Source organism: Hypanus sabinus, chromosome 2, assembly GCF_030144855.1.
Source record: "Hypanus sabinus isolate sHypSab1 chromosome 2, sHypSab1.hap1, whole genome shotgun sequence".
Classification (NCBI taxonomy): domain Eukaryota; kingdom Metazoa; phylum Chordata; class Chondrichthyes; order Myliobatiformes; family Dasyatidae; genus Hypanus; species Hypanus sabinus.
In genome coordinates this window covers 28,627,687-28,654,365 of record NC_082707.1, presented here as the reverse complement: position 1 = coordinate 28,654,365, position 26,679 = coordinate 28,627,687, and the positions used below count along the sequence as shown (strand labels likewise).

Sequence of the window (26,679 nt, the reverse complement as noted above, 5' to 3'; positions counted from 1 at the left end):
CAAAGTAAATTTATGATCAAAATATGTGTATGGCACCAAATACTACCCCGAGATTCATTTTCTTGCATGCATTCACAGTAGAACAAAGAAATACTACTGAATCTACAAACAACTAAAAAGATTAACAAATTATGTAAATAAAACTGAAATAATATTAATAAGAAAATAAATAAACATGAGTTGTAGAGTCTTAAAGAACTAAATATTAACAAACTGCTGTTTCAGCAGTCATTGCACTGTCATATTAGTAAATAAAAAACAGATTTATGTAATGCATATTCACAATAAGTTTTTAAAGAAAATAAGATTCACTTGAATCAGCAACTTACGTGCCAAAATGAAGAACTATGTAGCGAATTAAATCTCCCTGCTTTTCGATCTTGTTATCAGTTACCATAAGCATTAATTTGTCATAATATTTTGCAAAATAAAAGTGCCCATCTTCCCAGTCTGGTAATAAATTGGTCACTTCCTGCAAAAAATTGAATTATAAAAATTAAAGAACGTAGTAGTAAAATAATCAAGCAAAAAGTAACAAAGCACTATCTGCACCCAGATGTTAATCAAATAACCTATATCAAATCCTTACACATTGGTCTAATTGCCTCAAAACATTACTACACTGTTTATTTTGGTTCATTTAGTTGTATTAAACAAAGTTGTAGTACTTTCAAATATTTTTATAACTGTACCATAAAATCTGAAATAATCAAGCTAAGTTGCTTATGCTTCTGAAGTCTATTTTAAATTCCTATTTTGCCTCACATCATGTCCCTGAACAAAGTTTTTTATCTAAGATGCTGGGCAAGAAGCTCACATAGTTTCCCAACTCTTTTTAATCTTTCTTATCAGCACACAATCTCCCTGAACAGTTGACGAGAGATCTGAATTGTGCTGTGTGCAGACTAATAGGTGATACAATTAAGATGACCAATATCAGAATCCTAGACTGAGATCCATTTTCTTGCAGGCATTTACAGTAGAACAAAGAAATACTATAGAATCAATGATAAACTACATATAAATTCTGACAAACAACTGATGTGCAAAAGACAAACTGTGCACAAACCAAAGAAAACATTAATAAATATATAATATTGAGTACATGAGTTGTAAAGTCCCTGAAAGAGAGTTCACAGTGTGTCCAACTCATCAATAAGTTCACTGATCTTGGTCCCGAATCAAAGGCGGCAATGAATCAGCATACAGCAGGGAGACTGAAAATCTGGCTGAGTGGTGCCACAGCAACAACCTTTTTCTCAATATCAGTAAGACCAAGGAACTGATAATTGACTACAGAAGGAAACCAGAGATTCATGAGCCAGTCCTCATGAGGTGGAGAGGGTCAGCAACTTTAACTTGTTCTCTGTTTTTAATTCAGAGGACCTGCCCTTGGCCCAGCAAGCAAGTGCAATTACAAAGAAAGCATGACAGTGCCTCTGCTTCCTAATGAGTTTGCAGAGAATTGGCACAACATCTAAAACTTTGACAAACTTCTACAGATGTGTAGTGGAGAGTATATTGACTGGCTACATCACAGCTTTTTATGGAAACAGCAATGCCCTTGAACAGAAAATCCTACAAAAAGTAATCGATACGGCCCAGTCCATTGTGGGTAAAGCCTTCTCCACCACTGAGCATATCTATATGAAATGCTGTCGCAGGAAAGCACCATCCATCATCAAGGACGTTCACTATCCAGGTTATGCTCTCTCCTCGCTGGAAATAATCTCAGGATTATATATGGTGATATGTATCTACTTTAAATGGATTTGCAAAGCAAACCCATTTAAATAATCACTTAACACATAATATAAATATAGCCATAAATGAATTCCAGATTACCTTATATTTTTTCATAACTGCATTGCTTTCAAAATTAGCTGTCTCTTCCATGAAACGTCCAACCAACAATGTAGCTTGTCCCTTTATTAAACAGCTTTTATCGTCACTTAATTCTGGTTCTGTATCTCCAAAACACAACTCAACACCTTTCTGGAGGACTATTAAGGCTTGGTGAACATCTCCCTGGAAACAAAAACAATGTAGTGATGTAGGATTATTATGTTCAAAATAAATTGATGTATGCAACAATAATCTAAACAACTTTTCTACACTCATGATTTGCATAAACATACTGTCCTTTAACCTTCGCCTCACAACTTCATTCCAAACCTAACACTGTTATTATACCTCTCTTTGCAAACTGTAATGTAAAGCAAATACCTTTGAAAAGGTAACCATGAGTACCAGTGACCAAAAGTACCAGTCAAAGGTTGCATAAGAATACGCACATAGAAGATCATATATTTTTACTGATGTATTTTGAATTAGAAGACTCATTAATAATTGTGGGACTAATAACAGCAGTGATTTCTGGTTTTGAAGACAGCTGCAATCTGTTGGGGCAGCACAGTAGTGTATTGGTTAGCGGAATTCTATTACAGCACCATTTGTAATATCAGGGTTCAATTCCTGTTGCTGTCTGAAAGGAGTTTGTATGTTCTCCCCAGAACTATATGCGTTTCCTCTATTTGCTCTGTTTTCCTCCCAGATTCTAAACTGTGATTGCCTGAAAGAAAAGTATTGTCAGGACTATATATGTTTACATATATGTACTTTGGAACTTGAACTTTGAAGACGCAGTTAGGGTTGAAGTGTTGTGGGCACACTATGTTGGCGCTGGAAGCATGCAACACCTGTAGATTTGATCAAACGACACATTTCACTGTATGTTTTGATGTACATGTGACAAATAAAGTTAATCTACATCTTTATCACTTGTTTAATATATAATTGTCATATGCAAAGTAGTCAGCTTTAAAAAGGCAGTATTAGACAGGGGATGAGCTGCACAGTTCAATTCTGATCTCCGGTGATGCCTATGTGTAATTTGTAGATTTATGATCAGCTAACCTTTCTCCGGGTGCTCTTGTTTCCTCCTATCCACAAAAATGGGGGTGCTGAGAAGTTATTTGGTGACTGTGAATCACCCCCATTGCATTTGTAAATAGTGGAATCTGAGAGAGTTGATAACATTTGCAAATAACGGCTCATCAACTGGAAGCATACCTTGGACCACAGCCACTTTGCTCTCTCTACATAAAGCTCAGGTAGTCTTGATTCTCCTGCATTAAGGAGGGCATTGTATGCGGTTTGATGATGTCCAGCTTTTCTGGCAACTCTGGCACTTTGTAGCCAGCATTCTCCAACCAACTTACTGTACTCAGCCCTAATAAAAATCAGATATTAACATTAAAAGAAAACAAGTAGAAATAATAGTAAAGCATGCTTTCTTTTATGTCTATTCCACAATTCAATATGATCATAATCGATATTCTACCACAGCTCCACCTTCCTGCTATCCCCATATTGGCAGCATTTAACAATTCAGAAAATAATATTGCCTCCTCTGAAAAGCCATGTCAACTACTTTTCCTTCAGTCATGCATACATTGTCTTTGCCTATTAACCACTCCCAAACTAATCAGGCCATTTCCAGGCTTCTGTTAATGACCTTCAAGTTATGAAATGTTCTAATAATACCTGGTATAGGTATTGCCACTGTGAATAACCTGGGGTTTCAGTGCCAATCTCCAAACTGCTGAAACCAGACCAGGCAAACACAATGTTACATGTCTAACCCTCCCATAGGTGCAATACATAATTTTCATGAAACTTCCTTTGAAATGACACACAGCTGTTTACATAAGTCTCAAAATTAATTTATCTCAACTTCTAAATGCAGGTAACATAGGTATCCCATTTTTGCAGTGCTCAAATGAGGAACAATCAATTCAAGAAATAATGTTTGGCCTCAACAATTTTTCCTGATGGTTTCTATGCCTTTTCACAAAAAAAAATTACCTTAGTTTTATATACCTACGGGTGTGAAAAACTACAATCAGCCATAAGCAGATATATGCAAATTTAAAGGCAATGCAAGTTGCAGATGCTGGAAATAAATAAAAACACAAAATGCTGGCAGAACTCTGCAGGCCAGACAGCATCTATGGGAGGAGGTAGTGACGACGTTTCGGGTCGAACGAAACGTCGTCACTACCTCCTCCCATAGATGCTGTCTGGCCTGCTGAGTTCTGTCAGCATTTTGTGTTTTTATATGCAAATTTAATATAGTTGTATAATTAGTCCAGATTTGATACAGGCTTCATTAACCTGAGAAATTTGCTATTAAAAGTTTTACTGCTCTGTTTCTGGACTAAATGTATCATTACTAAAACCTGCAAACAAAAAATGCCAACATACGTTTTACTAACACTGAGCAATGCTCTGCGCAGCGCCAAGACTGGCTCCTTTGTCCGAAAGGAATTCTGAGTCATTTCTAGACGAGCCTGCCAATCAAGAGGATGCATGTGGTGTTCACTGTGGTCCCTTGACTGCTGATGTAACAGTTCTTTGACACTGTGTTCCAGCTCACATAACATATGCAACCTAAACAAACAGAAAAAAAGCTTAATCAGTTAATGAGATATTAACATGCCTGGATAAGAAATATCTGAAGTACTCTCTGTCCCAATAGTACCTGACGATGTACTCATAACCACGCTGATACGACCCTCGTTCAAAACTTGCTGCAGAGAGTGGCACTATCTGCTCTGCTCGGGTAATCTGCAGCTGCTCATAGAAACCCTCCACATTCCTCTGCTTAGCAAGAAGCAAAAGCTGGCCAAGTCGCACGCTCCAAGTGCAGGATTTCCACTCTAAAAGAAAAGTGCCAGAGTGAATATTATTTACCGTAATTTAAAACAAAAGCTGTGATCTGAGCTGCATGACCATACAGAGGGTGCTTGCTTATGATTTTTGTGGTTTGTGAACATTTTATGGGTATTCTCTGTATCAGTTCTTGAAAAAGGAAAAATTCTCCGAAGTAAAACAGCAAGAAATATTAAATTACAATACATTCTGGTTTTCGAGCTGTTATCATTATGCTACAGAACAAATTTTTTGACAGGCTTTTGAGGAGCAGGATGAATTGCTACCATTCCAGTTCTGTGCTTTCAAGTTGTCTGATGAGGTGAAAATGAGACAAACTGAGCTGAGAAAAGCCACACCAGGAGATGTGTGTCAGTAGGGTGGAGAGATAATTAGGAGGTAATGATCTCTTTCTAGCATCTATGCTGGATTCGGTGTGTTATCCACAACTGAGTTCAACATTCTTAGTGCCATCCAAACACTTCTCCACTTCAAGGTGTTGAGGATGTTGTACCTCAGCGAAAGTTCTTTGAATCATTTCCTCCATCCACCTGGTCACTCATTGTCATGCCTGGGCTCAGAACAGGTATTCAGTCTCACAAGTCTTATGTGAATGAGATGGCTGGCCTATCAGAGTTAAATGAGTGTAAGTGAGGGCTCAGTGGATGTTGCCCTGGGAGAAGACAATAAAGCTGGTTTGTTTATTCTGCTCAAGGATTAGGAATATTCAAGGAATTGCTCCACTGCTTGCCAAAGGGAAACACATGACTCAGAAATTGATAGAAGGACAGGAATCTTCAAGAGCTTTGTGTTAGAAGCATGGTTCAAATCCTATCTCTTCTTCAGGAAGTCTTGTTGTGAACCTTTGTTATTGGAAGGTGATATCATACAGTAGATGGAGGTAGGCAGAGGAAAATTTCTAATCTTGTGTACTTCAGTGAACAAGCACATATATACACAAACATCAGCCACAGTAAATCATCAAGGTTGATAAAGCAGGGGTGATCTTGATTGTGCAGTGGAGATGACATGGATTGAATAGTTTCCCATTTAGCAGGAAGATTGGTGATTGCAGTATTGTGGCAAAAAGAATTCAAACATCTTGGATGACGATGCAGACTTGCAGAACAGAAGTGCGCACTTAGATGGGGAATTTTGTCCACTGGTTAAGGTCATGGTTTTCATGTCATCATGCATTAAACTCAAATGGGGAAGAACTTCTGCAGCTTGTCAAAATTGAAAAGGATGCTCCAATAAACTTATTGAATAAAGTTCACAATGTCCTTTCCCATCACTGGCCCACAAAACATCATCCCACTCAAAATCTTTTAAAAAAGTATTTTCGATTTCAACATTATTCCAAATCCTCACTTAGAAGTTCCTGAAACAGAACTTGATTCATTCCTTAAAATATTTCAGAGAATCACAGAACACAGGAGGAAGGAATTTCATCCATCAAATTTAATCCATATCTTTCGAGGAGCAATCCACCATGCTATATATATTATCACAATTTTTGTCCACAAGTTACTTATCCAATTCTCTTTCGAAGATTAGTTTTGTATTCACTTTTACCCCCACTTTTACATGCAGTGGTAGAAATAGATTACCTCATAAGGTGATGGACACAGATTCAGTGACTGTTGCAACTGCAGTGCAATTCTTAATCAGGAAAGACTGAGAAATCTTTGCAGTAAAAAGAGGCAAGAAATATCAACCAACAGTAAGGCCTGAATAAATATACATATGTAACGATGTGCTACACACAGCGCTGAAATAATGGCACGCAGTCGGTAAGTCGTTTGGAGACTAGTTTATTCAAACTTCGCGGCGCTGGCATTTAATCCCTAGCGCCCGCCCTCTCCGGGCAGAAATGACATCAGAGGTGCATTACCAAAGTCTCCCCCGGGCGCTGGCTATTTGTGAGCTGGTTCGCCTGCGCAGAAAGTGGGTCGCCACATATAGAACATTTCCTTAAAAAGCTGTTTCCAAATAGAACTTCAACATTCACTCCTTAATGCTTAATTCTAGTTTTATTTGGCCTCCTTTATTACCTGTGTTTACATAATTCTGTAGCGACTCCCACTGGGTCAATTTCCAGGCTGCCTCCACTCTGTAAGTGTTCAGTTCAGTGGTCCACTCAGGCCTGAAAGAAATAAAACAGATTTGACTTGTTTGGTTAATATGTGGAATTTTCAACACTATCATAAGATTCATTTACTAAAGGTTCATGGAAATCTTTTTAAATTATCTTACCTCTCTGCTAGTTATTCTGTTTTAATAACATAAATATCTTAAGTTTCAAGGACCGAAATGTTACATATTCAAAATTCAAGATCGTTTAATGTCATTTCCAGTACACAACAAAATAATTGTTACTCTGGATCCAATGTGGCACAGAAAAAAAACAAACATAACAATTTAAAAAAACAATAAAAATCAATACATTTGATAACATATACATAGGCTGGTTGTATTTCCATAAACTGATGCTTGGCACAGGAGTTTCTGTACATAAAGTGGCTGACAGGAAATTATAAAGTAGTGGTTGTCGGGGAGTGTGGAGGGATGAGTTAGTGGGTGCAGGTGGAGGTTTACTGCTTGGGGGAAAATAACTGTTTTTAAGTCTGGTGGACCTGCCATGGATGCATCTTTACAATGACATGAGTGTTGATGTGCGTAGTCCAGCTCTCTTCAGCCTCCTCAGAAAGTAGAGACAATGCTGATCTTTCTTGACTGGGTAAGAGGTTATTTGCCTGGCACCAGGCCTCGAGCTCTTCCACCACCTCTCTGTAGGCTGTCTCATCATTGTTGGTTATGAGCCCCACCATTGCCGAGTCATTGGCAAAATTGACAATGTGATTACTCCGGTGTTTGGCCGTGCAGTTGTGTGTGAGCATAGTGTACAGCAATGGGCTCACCACAAGTCCCAAGGGCTCCTGTGTTGATGATGATGGAAAGGAAGGTACAGTTATGCATCCTTTGAGGTCTGCTGGTTAGCAAGTCCAACACCCAGTTGCACAGTGCTGTATTCAGACAGAACTACACTATAACAGATGTGGTATCTGACATAGAGTGGTTCTGTAGGTAAACATACTGGTGAGTGTTCAAAGTGGCATCAATGGAGTTTTTGATACAGTATATGGTTTGATATGTGTGAGTCAAGCTTTTGACATTTCAGTTTCATTTATGAATTGACCATGTGTCTTCTTAGTAAAGAATAAATAAGTTCGTATAAGATTAGTATTTCACAGGTTCATCAGTTTTTCATTTTCAAATATATTGCATTTGCTTGGGGTGACAATATTTTAGTTTGAGGAGAAAATTAAAATATCCTTTTGCCTCTTTTTACAACTTGTAATTTAAAAATTAAGAATTGCTGAAACCTCACAACATGTAACTTACATTTTAATATAACAAAAGTATTGCTATAATAATGTCAGATGTATGTGGATACAGTGAAAAGCTTTTGGTTGCATGCCACCCAGACAGATCATTCCATATATATGTACAAAGAGGTAATAAAAAGTGCAGATTATAATACAGGTTGACCATCACAAATCCAGAATGGCTGGGATCTGTGCAGTGCCAGATTCGTAATCGCAAGTGGTGAGGTTAGGATTAAATAAACATCTCCTACCCACTTGACGATCATCTCACACTTGCATAATGAAGAAAAAAGAAATGACAAATGAAAAGCAATTCTTTCCAAATTCATGTACTAGTCTGCCAGAGTCAACTGCACTCAGTAGCCACTTCACACATAGGGAGCATTCAGCCTTCAAAGAGCGTAGTATGCCTTTGTCCAGAGGTGGAATTAATGACGCACAGTTAGGTGATGGGAAGATACTATAAACATGATTCTTTACCCAGAGTTTTGCTTTTGGATGCGCAGAGCAGTTACCTAAAATCAGCATTATCTTACAATTTTTGGCCAGACTGACAGAATCACAGTGAGCTCTCGCTTCAAGAACAAAGTAATGTTTAAACCATTCCAGTGTAATGTGAGTTGTAATCCATCCTTTTTTGTTGGCACAGTAAGTTACCACAAACTGCTTCATACCTTTGAAAGCTCTGGGGCTAACAACTTACACCTGTGGGTTCCTGCGGCGTTAGAGCAGCCCAACATCTTTTGATGCTTTAATGATCTTTGATGCTTTTGATCTTTTGATGAAGTGACACAATCTGTTGATGCTTTATAACTTGTTGGTGATTCTGCATCCTCTGCAGTCAGTGTTTGACTTGGAGTACAACACCAATATAAGGTGGTTTCGTCCTATTGTACGGGACTTAAATTTTCATCAGAAACTAACTTCGCAAAGTCATCAACAAACTCAGCAGCTGTTTCCTTGTTTGTTGGCCATTTTTCACTACACACTGCACTGCACTTTATGTCATGTCACTGCTAGAAACACCGAAGCCACTCTTCACTACAATCACACTCATAATCCAGTCCTAATTCTTCATGAAATAATTTTGCTTGTTCTTTTATCGTATCTCCTGACAGTTCTATGTCTTCTCTGACACAGAATTTAAACCACTTTATGAGAACTTTATCTAGTTGTGAACATCTTCCATCTTTCATTGTTTTCCTTATGCACATCTTTTTTTGATTCGCTGTCAGCAAAGAACTGGAGCAACTTTTCTTTGTGTTTCTTTATATCATAAACTGTGGAATAGCCAATGTTATACAAGTTGAGTATGCTTTTCACAGACACACCACTGTTGAGTTTTTTCAGAGCTTCCACCTTATCTTGTATAGATCTCATACTGTGTTTGAGCTTTACACCACAAGAAGCACTTTCTTTATTCAATGAAGACATGACTGGGGCTAGAAAAACACAGGTTATAAAAAAATGCAGGATAACGTATAGGAATGACTTGCTTCCTTTAAAGACCATGCCAGCAGCCAGCAGCCAAAACAGTGGTGACGGGTTGGCACAGCAATACAGGAAATTTTAAATTAGGCTGGCAAAGATTATGTCCACACTAGCGGATTATTGATTACTGGATTCAAGGTAGATGACCTGTATTACAGTCCCAGGGAAACTGCAGTGCAGCAACCACAACAAGGTAGATTGAGAGATCAACAAATTATCCTTAGTGAATGAGAAGTTCACAAAAAATGAATCAAAGTTCATGTCAACTACATATGTTAAATCATGCAGAAGATAGTTATTTTCAAGGAATGCAAGGTGAATTGGTATTGTGTTTTAGATTATATCCTCCACAGAAACACCATGATGTCTCCTGTATAAATAATTTTTATTTTTGTTTATCTGTTTGTATAAAATGAGAGCACATAAGAAACTACAACATTCAATTGTTAGACCTACCCTTCACAATAATTGATGAACAAGTGGATTTAGCTACCGGAGCTTTGTTAAAAATGCAAAACTCACTAATGTGAAATTACCTCAGCAATTTTTACTATTCCATAAGCAATATAATAAGAATAAGTTACTATTCCATAAGCAATATAATAAAAAGTTGAGTAAACAATGACTGTACCTGCTTGCAAGCACTCCATTAACCTGAGTGAGGACTGTAGACAGCTGGCCAAGCCCAAGCATAGATTTCATCAATCCATGGTAATGAATTATCTGATTCAAGATAAAAGAATGCCATTTTAAATCATCCCTTCCAACAATCATATATAACATTCATAAGCATTATTTGTCTTACAGTGATCACCTCAACAATTAAATATTCAAATCACAATAATATGGCACCTTACTCATCTAATTAACATGAGGAGTTGGATACAGGACAGGTATTTTCTGAGAAAAAGAATACCAAACAGATGAAAAGCAAAGTGACCTGAGGAATTATCATTCACACCAGCAGACCTCCAAATATTTGTGGAGAAAAGCTGCTCCTCGGGAATATGTCACAATCACAATGAGAGAAAGATCACAGCTGAACCAGATCCTATTTACCTGTGATCTATTTATGTGCGTATACCAGCAGAGCTGCATACAGTATGTCTGCCTTTTGACCTTCATTGGCTATATTACCCCTCCTAGTGTTCTGGCTTCATTTGGGAGTTTAGAAAAGGCAAGGTGACAAACCTAGACCAGCCAAGGTTATGTAGTTCAGTACGGTGTCAGTGCACGTACCTAATGGGCTGAAGGTCGGAAGAGGAACACATCATAATCTGCCTAGTCTCCAGCTTGATGATATAAACACAGACTTCTCTAAATTCCAGTGACCACTCCAGTTACCACCCTCCTTTTGTTTTCTCTCATTATGATGGCCCTTTCACCCCTTACTTTTCCCCTTCCCCACTTCATAACCTGGCCATCACCTCTCCCTGGTTCCCCCCATGTTCCCTTCTTATCCCCATAGTCCATTGCTCTCTCCCATCAGATTATTTCTTCAGTCCTTTATCTCATCTGCCTATCATCCCCCAACTTCTCACTTCATTCCCATTCATCCTCCCTCCCCCAGCCACCCAGCTTTCCCCCTCACCTAGACTCACCTATCATCCACCAGCTTGTTCACCTCTCCCTCACCCCACTATCTTTTTCTGGCTTCTGCCTCCTTCCTTTCCAGTCCTGGTGAAGGGCCTTGGCCTGAAACATCAATTGTTTATTCCCCTCCATAGATACTGCCTGACCTGCTGAATTCCTCCAGCATTTTATGTGCATTGCACTACAGAGACAATAATTTGTTTGTATAAGGTCTCTAAAACGATACTGATCTTTGCAAATCAATGTTCAATTAAAATTTTTGGCTTTAACTTCATACCAAATGATTAAATTGCAGTTAACGTGAAGGTATTCCTTAGAACTTTTATTCTGATATTTACCTCATCAGGTTCTAACTGAATAGCCCGATCGTAGCAGGCGGTAGCATCTCTCAACAGTCCACTGCTCTCGTGTTCCAAAATTTGTTCTCTAAGAGATGGTTCTCCCTTACGGATTGCGCTAACTCCAGCCACTCCATCTGCTTCATGCATTGCTGCATATAGCTTCTGCATTTGGAACAAGAATGGTCAGTTGCTACTTGTAGAAGTAATTTTCATTTCTTTCTATTAACTTTATCACAACTGTCTTTTAAAAGATAATGTTTTTGTCATTATACATTTATCAAATATGTGATTAATCTATTCATTGAGAATCATGTAACAAAATACATGTTACATTGTTCATATTAAACAGAAACCACTGAAAACATTAATAAAGCAAAGTCTATAAAGAGGAATTAAGTTACTTTAAACACAATATTCAATAAAGAACATTCCTTAAGACAACATTCAGAGAGAAGAATGCATAGCTTTTGTAGATTATTATGAGAGATATTTTGAACTCTAATACATAACAATAGATCTCTTTCTAGATTTAGTAAGTATTGATCATTCGGAAAATTTCTACCACTTATCTATTCTTTTGACCTGCAAAAATCCAAGGTGTTGCTGAATGTTCTCTTTCTTTTCTGCAATAAAAGACTCAAAGTGCATCACCGCACGGGTATAAGCTTTGGAACGAAAAGAAGCGATGGCAAGCACATCCTGGGGTATGAGGTCCAGAAAGGAGGTGACATTTTTATATTCTTTATACTCTGAGCTTGAAACTGCAAAAAGAAACCAAGTATAGCTTCATGTAGGCGATTACATTTTGTCAAAATAATGCACATCAGATTTCCAAAGCTACAACCACAGATCTTGCTCAAATAAAATCTTTCATTCGACTTCACTGTATTAGCATACAAGGACCTAAAGTGAGACTAATCAAAACAAATAATGCACTGGTCAACTACAATCTTTAACATGAGGTAAAATCTGTGTGAAATGTTATTACATTATGAATGCAGGGGTTATTAAAAAATCCTTCCTCTTACCCAATAAGATCAGTATATATGATATATAAGATATGATATAAGAATATATGATAAGAATATGTCAATACTGCTATACCAATTTATTCACGAATTTGAAACTTCTAAGGTAATGGTGAAAGATCAGGCTATTTAAATAACAAGAAGAAAACTTCTAGTACAGGCAACTTAAATCAACTGACATTCCCCATGATAATTCAATGAACTGAAAATAATTTGTCAAAATATTTAAAAAGTGAAATGCTCAGCAAGGAATTTAGAAGAAAGATTTAATGTTGTATGAAAATTTTTTAATTCATTTAATACAATCTTGACCTAATTTTAGGAGGTTACAAACAAAATATTTCTTAGCTTTGGAAGAAAGAAAATTGTGTGATTTTGCTCTATTTATATAAGGAATAGAAATAAACATCAATCGGTGAAATTATTTTTCAATAAAAAGGGGAATTAAAAAATCAAGAGTCAGACTAATTCTGGTCTGTAATTGTTCCATGATGTACCAATCAGGAGACACACATGCAACATTTGATAGCTGGGATTGAACTAGTTCTGAACCCTCACCACCCAGAAATACCTCTTGGAGTTCAGCCAGTTATTTGGACCAGGCATTCCTTCTAGGCTGCAACTAGGTCTTGAGAAGTGCAGTGGGGAGAGTGTCTGGTTTGTCCTGCTACAGCAGGGGTCACCAACCTTTTTTGCACCACGGACCAGTTTAATATTGACAATATTCTTGCGGACCGGCTGATGGGGGTGGGGGGGTATTAACTGGCTAAAATACTCAATTTCCTTTCTAAAAGGGTTTATCTAACAAATTTAATATTAAACGCAAAGCGCATATTTTCCTCATATGAACATGTAAAATCATTGCAACACACCAATATCGCTGAATCAGTGGGAGCCCTGGTCTTGTTTCCCTGCAACAAGACAGTCCCATCAAGGGGTGATGGGAGACAGCGATACTCGAAGGGGGTTCCTTATGTCCAGTCTATTCTGCAATTTAGTTTTTGTAGCATTCATTGCAGAAAACCCCGTTTCACAGAGATATGATGTTGGAAATGGAAGCAATGTTTTCAGTGTTTTTGTGGCTATCTCAGGATATTCAGCCTTGACTTTGATCCAGAATGCCGGCAGAGATGTTATGTCAAACATACTTTACAGCCCACCGTCATTTGCAAGCTCAAGGACTTGATCTTCTTCCCGTGCTGACATGGATGATTTACCGGGGACATTCACAAATGGGTCTGTGACCCAGTCCTTTGCATGTCTTGGGTCATTTGCGGTTGGGAAGTAACGCTCGAATTCTGTCACCAACAAAGATAGGTGATCGCGCACCAGCAATGAGAAGGACGGTGCAGCCTCAGTCTCTCCCAAAATCCCAGCTAATGTTGGGAACATGTCAAATATGCCCCTGTCCACTCGCCGTCCCCACAGTTCCAGTTTGGCTTTGCCAACTTGAAGACAATTGCCATTCTCCCCTGAAGTGACAAATTGAGTTCATTGAGCAGATTGAAGATGTCACACAGAGAAGCGAGTTTTGCTATCCACTCCTTGTCACTGAAGTGTGCTGCCAATGGTGACTTTTTTCCTGAAAGAAATCTCTGTAGCGGCTTTCTTAATTCAAAGACCCCGGCCAGGGCTCTCCCCCTTGATAGCCACCTGACGTCAGTGTGAAAGAGAAGGCGTTTGTGCTCTGCATCCATTTCCTCACAAAGCTGCTCAAACAGACATGAGTTAAGGGCTTTTACTTTGATGTGATTGATAACTTCAACAAGTTACTCAATATGCTGTTAAGATCAGGTGACATTTTTTGGCTAGCCAGCACTTCCCTGCGTATGACACAGTGTGTAGACTGGCATTCAGGAGCAACCTCTTTGACTCGAGTAGTAAAACTAGACAGCTGTCCAGTCATAGCTGCAGCCCCATCTGTGCATATTCCAACACAGAATGACCAGTCCAGTTTGCCTGACATGCAGTCATTCAAAGACTTGAGTAGTTCTGCCCCAGTTGTGTTAATTGGCAGTGGCAGTGCACACAACATATCCTCGTGCACATCACACATAAACCAGTAGTATTGCCTTGTTGTCGACATCAATAGACTCGTCGACCTGGATAGCATACCATGATGACTCGTTAAGCTATTCCAACAGCTGTACTTCGAGGTCCTCCGCTATGTCATTGATTCTCTTTGAAACTGTGGTAGCTGAAAGAGAAACCTCTGCCATCTTGTTAGCTGCAGCTTCTCCCAACAGTTCACGGCACATGTCCTTGGCAGCAGGCAGAATCAATTCTTCACCAACAGTGAAAGGCTTCTTAGCCTTAGCAATACGGCTAGCCACTAAGTACGACACTCTCAGAGCAGCAGCATTTGTGGAGGTGGTGGCTCTCAGCACTTGCTTCTGTCCCACTTGCTCAAGTTTTTTCTGCTCAAGAAACTCAACGGGTTTGTCTTTAAGTGTAGGGTGCTTGGATTCAAGGTGCCAAAGTAGTTCTGAGAGCTTCACTGCCTCATTAGACACACAGTTTTGAGGGCTTCATTGCTTTTGTTGCCACATATCACACACAGGGGGCTTAGAGCGTGCGAGTCAGCGGTCGCATTAAAGCTATACTTTACGTACGACTCATCGTATTTTCTGTTGAAGGAAGCTTTCTTTTTTTTTGCAGTCTCGGCCTCAGCTGTCTCTGCGTAAGCATCATCATTAGGCCTTTTATGTCCCCTACCACCTCTTCCAAAGAAACTCTCAAGTGACATTTGGTTTTTACTCATCAAGTAGTTGTAGGTTAATGTCCAACTGATGACCTCGTGTGCGTTCAAGTTCAACAGTGGGTGTGACAGGAAATGAGGAAAAGTGCAGCTGACTCATATCATTTTATATCACCAAATCATATCGTTTCCTCGAAGCCCGGTGGTTGGGGACCACTGTAAAATTCCATGTAGTACAACATGAAAATTTACAAGGATTTTAAGCCAAGTCAAGAAGGAACATAGTGTTTGGCAAGATGTACACAGTGCAAATGGTATATACATTAGAAAGACATGACCTAACACAAAAAACATTATTTCTGTGTGTATTCCATAAAGGAATAATAGATACCTACAAGTAACAATACCGTAGATATCTACAAGCAACTACGTCATAACTTTTTCATAAATTGCACATTTTGGACCTTGTTGGAAGTCTTTTGAAGCATTTTGACTTCCTCACTGCTTTTTTCTGTCAGGTTAGGATCAACTGCTAGAAGATTCCATTTAATCTTGCACAGCATAATAATAAATAATACTGCGAGTTACTTAAACCCATTAATCTGAAATTGTAAACATAAGTTATTCCATATTTAATTGGATATTTGATGTCTTCATTTTGAAATAGCTACCAACAAATCCCTCCAACAATTGCTAGCTCTTGAGGAACAATCAGAATTACATTACTTTTAAGAACTCACCATTTGGGCCCCCTCTGTCCTTGCTGGATCTGCTTCCACTTTTCTCAGAACTGAGAGCCTGAAGTGTGTGCCTCGACCACTGTGCAAGATGATCCAACATCGAAAAAACAGTCTGTGTACTCAACTGACTCAGATCTGATGCACTGTCCTGCAACCTCCTGTCCCAGGCTTCATCGTGTTTTAGGACAGCCATCATCTCAGAGTAGACCTGCAGCAGAAATAAAATGTTACTCCACAAGATTTTAATTGGATTAAGTACGAAGGTAACACTATTTCTTCTATGGTCAGCATTTTAATTCCTAAATTGTCAATAGGTTCAAGGAACCAATAACTTTTAAATAGACTATTTCACAAATTGTCCACAGCAAATTAAACAACTATAAAGTTCTTGCTTACAACTAATAAGATCGATTCATTATATGATTATATTCTACAGCATTTACCCAATTTTACAATATATATACCAGAACTAAAACAAAATGTGAACTTCAATTAAAATACATTTTAAAATACTAGCTTCAAAAATCACTCTAATATTTATTTTCAGATTGCTTTGTGCTATGATGGTAAAATATATTTTTTCTTTAAATTATTTTTGTAAATATACCCTATCCCATAATCTCCTGCAAAAGATCAGCAATTTAAACTGTCTACTGGTTTAAAATGTACTTTTGTTTTTTTCCCTCAGCCAAGCACTGTACATTGAACAGTGACACGGATCGGGTCAAACTTCACAGCATTTGTGTACACCACAGTAAGGAAAAGGGCATTAAATAGTACAACTTCCAGAGCAGGAATAAGCTTTGAAATATGAATATTGTGTAGAATTGTCTTTTTTCCTATTCTTAGAACTAGTTGAGTAACAAGCTACCTTTACTCTTATGGTACTCATGCAAAACAGAAGCAGAATGACGACTTTTGTAATGAACTGAGAAGTTTGTGTAGTTGCCAGATTTTCCAAACTTATGAGCTACTCACTTCCTGTTGATCTTCTTCATTACATCCAAGTAAAACATAAACTAGAATATGAGGTAGCAGATAGATCGTCACTTTGAAGTCATGTTTCATGATAAAACTGCAACAATCAAAGACTTTCCCAGCTAGGTCATGTCGAACCTAAAAAAAAACCCAGATATTACATTTCGAGATAATGTATTTACGACTATTTTTTTGCTTAAAACATCTTAACTTCAAATTTTAACAGGTGCTTTCTAAAAGTTCAAGCTGAACTCTAAAAGTATTGATTAGCTTCAGAATGATAACTATCACAGGCAGAGAGTTTATATGTTTCAATTTTAGAGTGCAATGTATTACTTGCTATGTATTACTACTATAATTCCTTAACATTGTTTTTGCTGGGGTTGGACTGGGGTTAAGCTCCCTCTACCTATTAAATGCTCCCAATGGTGTGCGTCTCAAATAGTGTCTGATACCCATCCAGCTCCTGACCTTCATGTGTGGCTTAGCTGCTAAGCCCGGCAGAACAGTTTCTAATGACAGGAGCAAAGGCAGGTCAGAGGCGCCTTAAGACTGGTCAGTTCGGGAAGCCATAGTGGGCAGCTCATCCAGGAAGCGGAAAACTTAATCTCAAACTTCTGCTGCCTTGTGGCCACACCCACTCATGGAAAAGGCTTTGAGAGTAAACCCCAAGGGAAAATCCTAAACTGGAATCCCTAAAGCAATCCTTCAACATTTGACTAACTACTCCTGTGTCACTGCAGGTGTTAAACTATATTGGTGTCTGCCATTCCTTTCGCTTATCAGCTGATGGAGAGGGAGAAAAGCCTGCCGTATGGGCAACGGCTTGCTCTCCATATCATACTGTCCTGGCTTGCATATAATGTAGACAGCTGGGACGCAACATCCATGGTTGTCACATAATACTACACAAGACATAGGTTGGAGGGGTAAGAAGGAAAACATGATAAGGGCCATCGGCTAATCATATTATTTTCAACCAATAATGTGAAAGGAATGGACTTAGTGTTAACTCATATGCAGTTTTAATAACTTTATGGTGCTTCTCAAAAAAAAAATGTCAAGCTGCATTCAAAAGACCATTTTTGGCCTCTCTCATTCATATGTACTGGTTCTGTCCTAGCTTGGAGAAATTTTGGAAAGATGTCTTCACTATGTTATCGTATATTCTGAATCAGCACCTAGAACCAAACCCCTTAATTGCTTTGTTCGGCTTCTGGGGCGAGACAGATTTATGTCTGAGTCCGACCAAATGCCGAATATTATCCTTTGCCTCTCTCCTGGCTAGACACTTGATCCTCCTTAGATGGAGAGATGTCGCCCCGCCCACTCATGCTCAATGGCTTAACGACATTATGGCCTGCTGGGACCTCAATAAAATTCATTATTCAGTTCTTAATTCGGACCTAAAGTTCCATAAGGTCTGGGGACCTTTTATCGAGTACTTTCATAACCTTCCTCTTGACTAGGGTTTTTTTTCTTTTCGGTCCCTTGCTTTCAGCTCCCTTTTTTTTTCTGGTAGTAGACATTATTATCCTCTATTGCTGAGTGTATTCACAGTCTGGGAGTTTGATTGTCCTGATTTATATTCTCTATATTGTGTTGTGGTTGGTCTGGAGTTTTTTTTTTGTGTTGTGGGGCTTGGGGAGGATACTAAGTTTACTTGTCTTCAATTTAGGTGCTTTTTTTAAAAATTCTCTTTCTTTGTATCATATCGTCATTGTATGCTTAATTTTGCACTGTATTAATGTTCCTCATTGTGATTTGGGATTTTTTAATCTGTAAAATGTATAAAACTAATAAAAAAGACCATTTTTGGATGCTGTGTATCTATCATTGGCAAAATATCTAACACAAGAGGAGAAGGCAAGACAGATGCAAGACTAATTTGTCAGTAATCCAATATCAGCATTCTCACCTTTGTTGTCAGGTAGCCAGCCCATGTTGCTGACCAGTCCGCAAAATTTCTGTCATGCTTACCAAGGTAAAATGGCTTCTTAATGCTGACCCAGTCCCAAGTCTTCTGAGAACTTTTATACCTTTAAAAGCACAAGTGTATTTTAAATAAATAGATCTGCTATATCCACATCTCTCAATATGTTAATAATACATTTATTTTCACCCAATTATTGTGAGGCATTTTTTACACAGCTGCTGGCAAAATATTCATGTTCCTATCCAATAGCCACACTGCAGGAAAGATGTGGAGAACATGTAGAAGGTACAGACCTTCACCAGGATGTTGCCTAGAATGGAGAGATTTGGCTATGAGAGGTTGGACAACCTTGCATAATTTTCTCTGACATGTCAGAAGCTGAGATGAGACCTGATATAAGTTTATACAGTAAAATTAGGAGTGGCACAGATTGAGAATCTTTCTTTCAGGGTGGAAATGTCAGAAATTCCAGAGGACATAGATTTAAGGTGAAAGGAGAAAGTTTAAAGGAGATTTCTGACAGAAGCTTCTTTCCCTACGGTACAGTGGTAACTGCCAAGAATATGCTGCCAGTGAAAGTGGTAGAAGCAGATGTAATAGCAACATTTAAGGGGCATTCAGACAATCACATAAACAGGCAGAAAACATGGAGGGTCACAGACCATTGCAGGCAGCTGGAGCTAATTTAGACTAACATCATGGCCAATGCCGACTATGTGGGCTGAAAGGCCTACTCCTATACTGCTCTGCTCTGTGTTATTTATATATAATATATTATAATTATTTTCCCCTCTTGAAAATAAATGAAATATTTTCTCTTTCAAATATCTATTCAACTTGACGGCAAGAGGAAAAAGCCAGAGGTGAAGAGAGTCAAAACTACAAATTCCTTGCCATTATCCTATCAGAGGATCTGTCCTGGGACCAGTACCCAAGTACCATCACAAAGAAAGTGAAGAGTATCCGGACTGGTTCTATCACTGCCTAATGGAAACACCAATGCCCAGGAAGTTGTGGATACAGTCACAGATAAAGCCCTCCTCACCATTCAGCACATTTATAAGGAGCAGTGCCACAAGAAAACAGCATCCATTATCAAGGAAGCCCACCATCCAAGGCCATTCTCTCTTCTCCTAACTACCATCGGGCAGGAGATACTTTAGGTTCCACACAACCACATCAGGAACAGTTATTACCCTACAACCATGAGGCTCCTGAATCAGTATGGATAACTTCACTCACCTCAATTCTGAACTGATTCCACACCTTACAGACTCACTTTCAAGAGTTCTTCAACTAACTTTCCCAGTATTGTTTGTTTGTTTATTTATTTACACAACGTAACTTTTTTTGCACATTGGTTGCTTATCAGACTTGGTTTGTGTAAAGTTGTTATAAATTCTATCAGATTTCTTTATTTTCCTGTAAATGCCTTCAACAAAATGAATCTCAGGGTAGTATATGATGATAATAACTTTACTCTAACTTTTGGAAGATTACTGTTATGAATGTGCCGCAACTCTGAGGGGCCGAAAGGTACAAAGTCGCCCCCTCCTTCATGAGAATCGCAAGATCGCTATTAATTCGGGTCTGGGACCCAGGAAATGAGAGAGAATCCACAAGGTTTGGAATGTGTCCTGGCCTCAGCGAAACAAAACCATTGATAACAGCTATTGTCTCTTGGAGACAGAATTGTGTATTGAGTACTGTACTATTCATTTAAGCCCCTCAAGGGACGACCAGAGTGGGCTGGTTGAGGGATTGCATCATCCCAACCTGATTGACATCTGAGACCCCGTGAGTAAGGATAAAAGAGGGTCTGGGGAACAACCCCTTTAGACGCACCAGGAGAAACGCTAAAAATACTGTGACAGCGTTTAATAGCGACAGCCGGTGGGGGCTCGTGTGCGTCCTTCCCTTGCCTGGGATTGGCAGGCTCGCCACAGAAGAACGGCTTAGCTAAAGGAGAGGCCACAAGTGAACGGCCACACTAATGAGACTCCGACGGATCGAAATCATAAAAGGAATCAGCAAGTTTTTCTCCAAATCTCTCTCTCTCTCTCTAACCATTGCAAACCCAGCGGTCCCCAAAGGCTGCAGCCTGCATGAACTGAGTGACTTTTATATTTCCATCGGACAATACATTATTCCCTAGACAACGATAGAGCTTATTTCTTATTGATTATTATTATACCCCCACTTTTAGATTTAGTATTGACGACGTATATTATCTGTATGTTTGCATTGATATTATTTTTGTGTATTTTTACTAATAAATACTGTTAAAAATCGTATCATCAGACTTCAACGGACCTCTCTATCTTTGCTGGTAAGTGACCCAGTTACGGGGTTCGTAACACTACTAATGGAGCACTATCCAACACTACAGGTATATCAGGCAATGCAAATGAAATCCTAACCACATCCATGAATAATTTTCCTTTAAGTTACTTCAGGATATTTAAATAATCATCTCCAATCTGAATCTTCAGCCACCAGAAAAGAAAAAATATTTTTCTTTTATTTTCTGTATTCTGTTAAAACTCGTTATGATTTAGAACATCGTTATCACATCTCTTCTTAACTTTCTGTTAAAAATAACTATTCTACTTCATCCACATGACTGCAATCTCTTCCAAGTCCTCCCTAAAAGCATCAGGTTCTGAAATGTGGTTATTAGAATGAAACACAATTCTACAACATAGGACCAAACAAGAACTTTATTTAGAGTCTGTATGCTTTGCATCTTCTGATAATAAAACATTGGGAATTTTGGGCTGTGATAGCAGTTAGCCAACCTTGCCACACTCGAAGAATTGTGCATAAACATAACTCATTCACTTCTTTCATTTCTTTTAAAATTGCACACTGAACTTATATCCATTTCAACCTTGTCATTTCCATCTGCCTGTTTCTACTTCACTAGCTTTCAAGATTATTACGAAATATAAAAAATGGTTTATGGGTTCAAATAGTGAGCAAAATAAAATTTACTCTTACAAAGACAGAAGTACCACAAATAGGTAAACCTTATCACATGACTACCAACTGTTACTGAGCTTGCTAACATTGAGAACTCTAGGCTGAGGGAGCTGCAGCTTCCATCACATCCAACAGGAGATGAGAGCGACCACAGGACCTGGGTCATCTGTCAAACATGGAATGGCTATTATCAGTTCCCAGAATGGTCTGCACTCATGGTTCTTTGAAAAAATTCAATATATCTATGAATATTCACAGTCCAGAACCATGACTGCTAAAACAAATCAGCGCTCCGTGTGATACATCAAGTAGGATGTAAATATAGTTCCATTTCAGTGATTGAACTCTAAAATCAGTCTTCCAGTGCAATTCAACAGAGAGACACAATAAAGGAGTAGAAATAAAAAATGGGAGAATGAGGAAATAGAGAGAAGGAAATAAAGCCTGAAAATTGCTGAGGTGAACAACTTTGGTACAGCAAAGTTGCTTGAAGAAGTGCTGTTTCGCATGATAAAAGAAGATTAGATTACCTCGTGTTTAGATGAGGCTCCAGTATTTCCTGTACATGCTCTGGAAAACTCCTCCACAATCTGCGCCCTGGACAATCAGACTTTCCTTCCCTGCATTTATATATCTGTAGCAGCTCCTAAAAGTTCAATTTTATTAACATTCAACATAACACAACCAAAATTAGCAAAACACCTCTAATGTAATTTATCAAGCAATGTACCTATAGTTCCACCAGCTTCTGCTTATGAGATGTTTCTTTGGATGCTACTGGTTCCAATTGAGATAATGAGAGTTTTGTCTTTGGCCCTATAAGCAAACGTTACAAGTTCTAAATCCTAGAACTACAGACCAAATAGTACTTTGGTACTTTCACCAGAAGGACTATGAGTTAAGGTGGCAGCTCAGCATCAGCTTTTTAAGGGTACAGTAAATGGTTGGGGCTGAACGTTAATGAACAGAGAAGTTGGGTTATCAATCCAAGATGCCCTGAAAGTGGCAACACAACTGTACAGGAGTTGTAAAGAAGGCACAAGGCATGCTTGCCTTCAGCAGATGGGGTGTGACATACATGAATTGGATGTCATGCTGAAATTTAACACACCATTGGTTTGGCAACTCTTGAAATATTGTGCAGTTCTATAGGAAGGATGAGATTGTGCTGGAGAATGTGCAGAAGTGATTCCCCAGGATATTTTCTATACTGGAGGACTTCAGTTACATGTAAAGATTGGATAGGCTAGGTTTCTTTTACCTCAAGTGAGAAGTACTGACAGATGAGTGGAACATATTTAAGGTTATGAGAGGTATAAGATACAGACAGGGTAAATTGTAAGAATTCTTTTCTTCATCATTGTAGGGTTGCCTAAAGCAAGAGGGTATAGCTTTCAAATGAGAGGTAGGATACTAAAAGGGGAAAACTGTTCCACACAGAGATGTGCTCCCAGATGGAGTGGTGGAGGCAGCTGCAATAACATTTCAGAGGAACCAGAGAGGCATTTGAATAGTTAGGTACAGAAGGCTACAGACCTAATGCAGGCAAATGGGATTATTATAAATAGATTTAATAATTTGGTGATGGGCCAAAGGACCTGTTTTGGTATTGTATGACTATGACCATAAATTTCGGTCAGTGACACACACAACCTGTAAAACAGTAAAAGCAAATTTCAGAAAACCTGATGAATAAATATCTCAACTATCTCAATATGTTACAACTCAATCATGTCTTATGAGTATCTAATGCTTCAGAACACCAAAAACAAGCAAGTCCAGATTTGTTTTATTTAAGGATACCTGCTTGAGTGCGCAGGTGCAAAGGCACACAAACTAAACCTTATGACTTTCCAAAATCTATGCTGGGCTAGCAAATTTTATAGCAAGTTGTATAAAAGCCCCGACACAAACAGAAAGGGAAAGTTTCCCACTACTTACTTCTCTCACAGGAGTTTCTAGATTATATGCTTAAAATATAAATAGAGATCATTTGACAGCATTTGCTCTCTTCAAACAAATACACACAAATGAATACATACCTGGGAAACTGCATGAATATAAATAGTGAACTGGTTTGGACTGTGATGCTCCCTTCTTAGAATTAAAATCCCTCCCACTCCCCAGTCCCATAAACTCTGCCAGTCAAGGCAAAATACCCATGATGAGAGCCACTTGTGGAGACATTGTCTACACAAAATAAATAATGTTATACTGAAAACATGTATTTACCTCTGGAATGTATATTATAAATAAGTGTTATTTTTAAATTAATTTTTTCACTGTTTTGGCTAGATAGAACCATTCCATTTTATAGAGCATTTTCCCCCTCAAGTTGCTTGTAGTTGAACCCACTCAGAGGAAAGGCAATTCTGGATTGGGTGTTATATAATTGACTGGATTTGATTAGAGAGCTTAAGGTAAAAGAACCCTTAGAAGGCAGTGATCATAATATGATAACATTCACCCTGCAGTTTGAAAGGGAGGAACTAATATCAGATGAATCAGTATTACAGTGGAGGAAAGAGAACTACAGATGCATGAGAGAGGAGCTGGCCAAAGTTGATTGATGATAATGACAAAGATGACAGCAGAACAATTGCTGGAATTTTTGGGAGCAATTCAGAAGGTGCAGGATAGATACATTCCAAAGATGAAGAAGTTTTCAAAAGGGAGGATGATGAAACCGTGGCTGACCAAGAAAGTCAAAGACAGATAAAAGCGAAAGAGAGGGGATATAGTATAGCAAAAAATATTGGGAAGTTAGAGGATAGGTAAACTTTTAAAAACCAACAAAGCCATGGGAGAAAAAAATGAAATATTGAAGGTAAACGAGAGAAAATCTGCAGATGCTGGAAATCCAACTAACACACAAAAAATGCTGGAGGAACTCAGCAGACCAGGCAGAATTTATGGAAAAGAGTAAACAATCAACATTTTGAACCAAGAACCGTCATCAGGACTGGAGAAAAAAGAAGTCAGATTAAGATGATGGGGAAGGCAGGAAAAAATACAAGGTAGTAGTTGATAGGTAGTTGATAGGAGAGGGGAGGGGTGAAGTAAAGAGCTGGGAAGTCAATTAGCAAAAGAGATAGATGGCTGAAGAAGAGGGAATCTGATAGGACAGGACAGAAGGCCAAGAAAGAAAAGGAAGCGAAGGAGCTCCAGAAAGAGGTAAGGAGATATTGTGAGTGAGGAAAATGGGAATGGAATGGGAATGGTGAAAGAGAGGGGCGGCAAGTACCAGAATTTCAAGAAATCGATGTTTATACCATCAGGTTGGAGGCTACCCGGAAGGAATATAAGGTGTTGCTCCTTAACCTGAGTGTGGCCTCATCATGGCAGTAGATGAGGTCAAGGACTGAAGGTAAGCAAGCCAATAATATGGAAGAGGATACCGAAAGCTTTTTCAGATATATAAAGAGGAAAAGAGAGAGGAGAGTGGACATCATACAGCTGAAAAATGACAATGGAGAGGAGATAGTGGGGGACAAAGAAGCAGCAGGCAAATTTAAGTATTTTGAGTCAGTCTTCACAGCGCAAGACACTAGTAGTATGCCAGAAATTCCAGAATGTCAGTAGTCAGAAGTTGAGTGTAGTTGCTATAACTAAGGAGAATGTGCTTGGGAAGCTGAAAAATCTAAAGGTAGATAAGTCACTTGGACCAAATGGACTACACCCCAGGGTTCTGAAAAAGGTAGCCTGAGAGACTGTGGAGACACTTGGAATGATCTTTCAGGAATCACTAAATTCTGGAATGGTTCAGAGGACTGGAAAATTAAAAACTTCACTCTTTAAGAGGGGAGGGAGGAAGAAGAAAGGAAATTATAGGCCAGTTAACTTGACCTCAGTGGTTGGGAAGAAGTTGAAGTCCATAATTAAGACTGAGGATTTGGAGTACTTAGAAGCTCATGAAAAAAAATAGGCCAAAGTCAGCATAGTTTTGTTAAGGGAAAATCTTGCCTGACAAATCTGCTGGAATTCTTTGAGAAAATACCAGGTAGCTTTGACAAAGGAAAGTCAGTGGATTTTCAAAAGGCATTTGACAAGGTGCTGCACAGGAGCTGCTTAACAAAATAAGAGCCTGTGGTATTACAGAAAAGGTACTACCAAGGATAGAAGCTAGTTTGGCCTGAAACATCAACTGTATTCTTTTCCATTGATGCTGCCTGGCCTGCTGAGTTCCTCCAGCATTTTGTGTGTGTTGCTCGGGTTTCCAGCAAGTGCAGATTTTCTCTTGCTTGAGCAAGGATAGAAGATTGGCTGATATGCAGGAGGCAAAGAGTGGGTATAAAGGGGGACTTTTCTGGTTGGCTGCTGGTGACAAGTGGTGTGCCGCAGGGGTCTGTGTTTGGACCGCTTTTCACCTTATACGTCAATGTTTTGGATGACAGAATTGATGGCTTTGTGGCCAGGACTGTGAAGATATGGGCGTAGAAGAGGGACAGGTGATACTGAGGAAACATAGAGTCTGCAGAAGCACTTAAACTGGGAGAATGAGCAAAGAAGTGGCAGATAGAATATAGCGTAGGAGATGTACGGTCATGAATTTTGGTAGAAGTAATAAAGGTGAAGACTACTTTCCAAATGAGGAGAAAAGTAAAAAAAATTAAAGGTGCACAGGGACCTGGCAGTCCGTGTACAGCATAGGTGTCAAACTCAAGGCCCGCGGGCCATATCCGGCCCAGCGTACAATTATATCCAGCCCGCGAGATCATTTTAGATAGATCTATTATTTTAATTATTAATGGTCTGGCGATATGAAGCCTATGATTGTAAGTTAATACCAA

The 26,679-nt window shown here is 38.8% G+C and overlaps 1 protein-coding gene across 2 annotated transcripts in view; it reads right to left on the bottom strand.

The window, feature by feature from the left end:
• Window positions 1-26,679, bottom strand: part of atr (ATR serine/threonine kinase) — a 140,425-nt gene that overhangs the window by 34,840 nt on the left and 78,906 nt on the right. For both annotated transcript variants that reach the window (XM_059993514.1, XM_059993520.1), the window contains 13 exons: window positions 22,420-22,535; window positions 18,890-19,010; window positions 16,972-17,109; window positions 15,994-16,201; window positions 12,110-12,288; window positions 11,525-11,689; window positions 10,225-10,316; window positions 6,768-6,859; window positions 4,544-4,721; window positions 4,267-4,452; window positions 3,073-3,232; window positions 1,846-2,028; window positions 330-472 (listed from right to left, as the gene is read on the bottom strand). In XM_059993514.1, the coding sequence (XP_059849497.1) occupies window positions 330-472; window positions 1,846-2,028; window positions 3,073-3,232; window positions 4,267-4,452; window positions 4,544-4,721; window positions 6,768-6,859; window positions 10,225-10,316; window positions 11,525-11,689; window positions 12,110-12,288; window positions 15,994-16,201; window positions 16,972-17,109; window positions 18,890-19,010; window positions 22,420-22,535 (1,961 nt within the window). The remainder of the gene's footprint in view (window positions 1-329; window positions 473-1,845; window positions 2,029-3,072; window positions 3,233-4,266; window positions 4,453-4,543; window positions 4,722-6,767; window positions 6,860-10,224; window positions 10,317-11,524; window positions 11,690-12,109; window positions 12,289-15,993; window positions 16,202-16,971; window positions 17,110-18,889; window positions 19,011-22,419; window positions 22,536-26,679) is intronic.